The sequence below is a fragment of the Perognathus longimembris genome, chromosome 26, assembly GCF_023159225.1.
Source record: "Perognathus longimembris pacificus isolate PPM17 chromosome 26, ASM2315922v1, whole genome shotgun sequence".
NCBI classification, from domain to species: domain Eukaryota; kingdom Metazoa; phylum Chordata; class Mammalia; order Rodentia; family Heteromyidae; genus Perognathus; species Perognathus longimembris.
In genome coordinates this window covers 3,933,445-3,937,262 of record NC_063186.1, presented here as the reverse complement: position 1 = coordinate 3,937,262, position 3,818 = coordinate 3,933,445, and the positions used below count along the sequence as shown (strand labels likewise).

The following is a 3,818-nucleotide window of genomic DNA, read 5'->3' as shown; positions in this document are numbered from 1 at the left end:
GAGGGGAGGAGGAGGGAGGGAGCTGTGGGGTGGAGAGGCTCACCAGGCATGGGGGGGGGGGAGAGCATTGAACCTGTGGAAGTCAGGGCTCTCTACCCCGAAGCTGCTCCCTCACTTCAAACACCCCCCCAAATCCTCCTCCTCCTCCTCCCCCCCCTCCTCCCCCTCCTCCTCAGTGGCTAGCCCTAGGGTGGGGCACAGGTGGAGGTAGAGCAGAAGACCCTCTGTGAATAATTGGAGGGGGGTGGGGAGAGGCACGCCCCCTCCAAACCTCTTGGCAAACACCCCAAAAGGATCTGGTTGAGGGAGGGGAACCGGAGAGGGGAGCCAGCCCTCGAGCATTTCCCAGGTCCTAAACCTAGGGCGCCTTACCCCCCCCCCACACACACACACATCTGAGTACTGCCAGGAGAGGGTGCGGACAGGTGGGGTCCCCGGTGGCCCCCGCCAGCCCCCGCCAGCTCTACAATGAGACTGTTTCCCTCATGAACCCCCCAAAACTGGTGGCAATTCCTGGGTGAGTGGGTCTGGGGGTTCACCTGCGGCTGAAGCACCCCCAAATCGAATCTGAGAATTGGGTGGGGAGAAACACCGCCAACCCGCCCAGCTCACCCCCAGTCGCATCTGTTTTCCTAACCCCTAAAATGGGAATTCTTGAGGGGGGGGTCTGGGGCGGGGGCGGGGGGGGGCACGCCACCCCTTCCTAATCATCAGAGGAAGAACCGAAGTCCCCAAACTCCACTGGGTACATCCTACAGAAAGACCCTCCCACCCCAACTCCCCCCTACCTGCCTCCAGCCCCCCCTCCCCGTCCCCGCACCCCTATTCCATTCCAGCTTCTCCAAGTCGGGAGTGGGGTTGGGGGCAGCGCTCCCCTTCCTGAGCCCGTCCTCCAGAGAGAGAGAGGCTGGTACAAAAGCCAATGAGCCCAGCACACCGGCAGGGCTGCCCAGCCGGGAGAATGGCTCTCCATTAACAAATACCCCCCCCACCCCACCCCAGGGCATTTCACACCGGGGCCGGCAATTATTCAAGGCAGCCGGCTCGGGTCCGCGCCACGCGTTTCTTTCGTCTTCTTCCTCCCCCCCCAAAAAAAAGAAAGCTCATCTGACTGGAGGGAGAAGTGTCCTAAAGGGAAAACCAGCCAGGGTTGGGGGGGGACAGCCTGAGGGCCCCCTCCCTACCCCACCATCTACATCCAGGCCTGTCCAGTTGGGGGGGGGATCGTTGAGAGGAGGGGGGTGAACAGGTAGAGATCATTGATGGCTCCGTGACACAGCATTGCCCATCTGGACCGCGGGGGAAACTGGCTCAACTGGCACGTGCCCACCAACCGTGTCCCCCCCACCCCTGCACCGAAGCCGAGATCGGGGTGGCTTCTCAAGTGTGTCCCCCCCCACACACACAAAGCAGGGATTCGAACCTCTGACGGGCCGGCACCCAGCCCTCCCGAGATGGAGGCTGAGCAGTTCAGAGCCCGCCCGGGAGCCACCGCGGGCATCTGGTGGGAAGAAAACTTTCCCTCGCCTTTCCCCCCCCCCCCCGAGTTTGATTTATTCTTGTTCCCCTTGGGGGGGGTGAGGTCATCCCAGGCATCACCCCCCCACACACCAGCTCCCCTCTGGAGATAGGAATGGTGATGAGGGAGGGGGGGTTCCCAGATCACTGTCCCCCCCCCATCAAGTGTGGGGAGCTCTGTCCACCTCGGTCCCTCCCTCTCCCTCCCCCTTCACACCTCTGCCAGCCCCCCTCCCCACCAATGAAGCTCCCCTCTCCTCTCCCCCCCCACCCTTGGCAGGTGCACCCCCCCCACCCCGCCTTCCGGGGCTGCGGATTGGCGCCCAGGTTGGGGAGTCGCCGCCTCCCACGCGCTTATGTCAGCGCCCAGGCCGGCCCACCTCGCCTTTGAACTTCACGACGACGGCTCAGGGCTCGGGTTCCTCCCCCTCCCTCCCTCCCGCCTCCCCTCCCTCCCCTCTCCCCCCCCCCCCCACCCTTCACCCCTCCCCAAGCCTCCCCGAGTCCTCAGCCAGCCAGGTGCTGGGCGCCACACACGCTGCCGAGACTCCGCCACCATCGCCAGCTCTCGCTCCGCAGCGGAGGAGGAGGAGGAGGAGGAGGAGGAGGAGAGGGGGGCCGGGCACCCGCCGCCCCGGGATCCTCTACCGACACACGGACGGACCGACAGACGGACGGACGGACGGACCGAGAGAGAGACAACTTCAACCTTGGCACCGATCGCCCGGCTGCTTCCTCCGGAGGGACACTCGGGGTGCCACCTTGGAAACCCACCCATCACCCCACCACCCCACCGGTGCCTGGCCCCTGTCTGGGCCACCACACCCCCCCATCATCCTTTTTTTTGGGGGGGTGCCGGACCTCACTTGGCTCCGGATGAGCATGGGCGGCCCAACTTGGAGAGCTTAGCTTGGGGGGTCTGACACCACCGCCACCGCCACCACCACTGCCACCGCCACCGCCACCGCCATCGCCACCGCCATCGCCACCGCCATCGCCACCTGGTCGTCTGGTTTCCACTCATCGGAGGAGTTTGGGGGAGTCCCCCCCCACCACCACCACCCAGTGGAGCTCGCTCGGACTCGGGAAGGACAGATCGACCGACCGACGGACGGGCCACCCCCCCCCCCCCGGGGGAGGAGGAGGAGGAGGAGGAGGAGGAGGAGGAGGAGGAGGAGGACCCCCGGGGGGTGTGGAGAGAGACCATGTCCAAGCCGTCGACCACATCAAGCGGCCCATGAACGCCTTCATGGTGTGGTCCCGGGGCCAGCGTCGGAAGATGGCCCAGAGAACCCCAAGATGCACAACTCGGAGATCAGCAAGCGGCTGGGCGCCGAGTGGAAGCTGCTGTCGGAGGCGGAGAAGCGGCCGTACATCGACGAGGCCAAGCGGCTGCGCGCCCAGCACATGAAGGAGCACCCCGACTACAAGTACCGGCCGCGCCGCAAGCCCAAGCACCTGCTCAAGAAGGACAGGTACGTCTTCCCCCTGCCCTACCTGGCCGGGGACGAGCACCCGCGCTCAAGGCGGCCGTGGTGGGGGCCCCCGAGGCGCTGCTGGGCCCCCCGGACAAGGCCAGGGCCTTCCTGCCGCCCTCGGCGGTCTCGGCCTCCGCCTCGGCCCGCGCCCTACTCCCTGCTCGACCCCGCGCAGTTCGGCTCCGCCGCCGCCCTGCAGAAGATGGGGGACCCCTCCGGGGCGCCCCACCACGCCGCCCTGGCCGCCGCCCTGCCCTACGCCTCCACCCTCGGGTACCACCAGACCGCAGGAGGAGGAGGAGGAGGTGCCGCCGCCGCCGCCGCCGCAGCCTTCGGGGGCCTGGGCTGCCCGGCCAGCACACCCACACCCACCCGTCCCCCACCAACCCCGGCTACGTGGTGCCCTGTAACTGTTCCGCCTGGTCCGCCGCCGCCGCCGCCTCCACCCTGCAGCCCCCCGTGGCCTACATCCTCTTCCCCGGCATGACCAAGACTGGCCTAGACCCCTACGCCTCGGCCCACGCCGCCGCCATGTAACCCCCACAGGCAGACACCCCCCCCCACCCCACCCCTGGACCTCCTCCTCCAGCCTGGGGGGGGCTGGAACTTGTGGGGTTGGAGAGGAAGGAAGGGGGGTGTGGGGGGGGGGACCTGGCACTGGACCTCCTCCTCCTTCTCCTCCTCCTCCAGCCAGGGGGGGGCCTGGAACTTGGGGGGGGTTGGAGAGAGGGAAGGGGGAAGGGGGCAAGAGAGGGGGGACGTGCCCCCCCATCTGCTGATGTCCGCGTGGGTCAGTCAGCCCTAAAACCCCTCCCCAGCCGG

At 67.3% G+C, this 3,818-nt stretch overlaps 1 protein-coding gene across 1 annotated transcript in view; it reads left to right on the top strand.

Annotated features, from left to right (window-relative positions):
- Sox14 (SRY-box transcription factor 14) overlaps positions 1 to 3,533 on the top strand; it is an 81,829-nt gene extending 78,296 nt beyond the window's left edge. The window contains 6 exon segments of the mRNA XM_048334448.1: positions 1,799 to 1,876; positions 2,733 to 2,801; positions 2,804 to 3,036; positions 3,039 to 3,140; positions 3,142 to 3,346; positions 3,349 to 3,533. Coding sequence (XP_048190405.1) covers positions 1,799 to 1,876; positions 2,733 to 2,801; positions 2,804 to 3,036; positions 3,039 to 3,140; positions 3,142 to 3,346; positions 3,349 to 3,533 — 872 coding nt within the window.
- Positions 3,534 to 3,818: the final 285 nt, after the last annotated feature.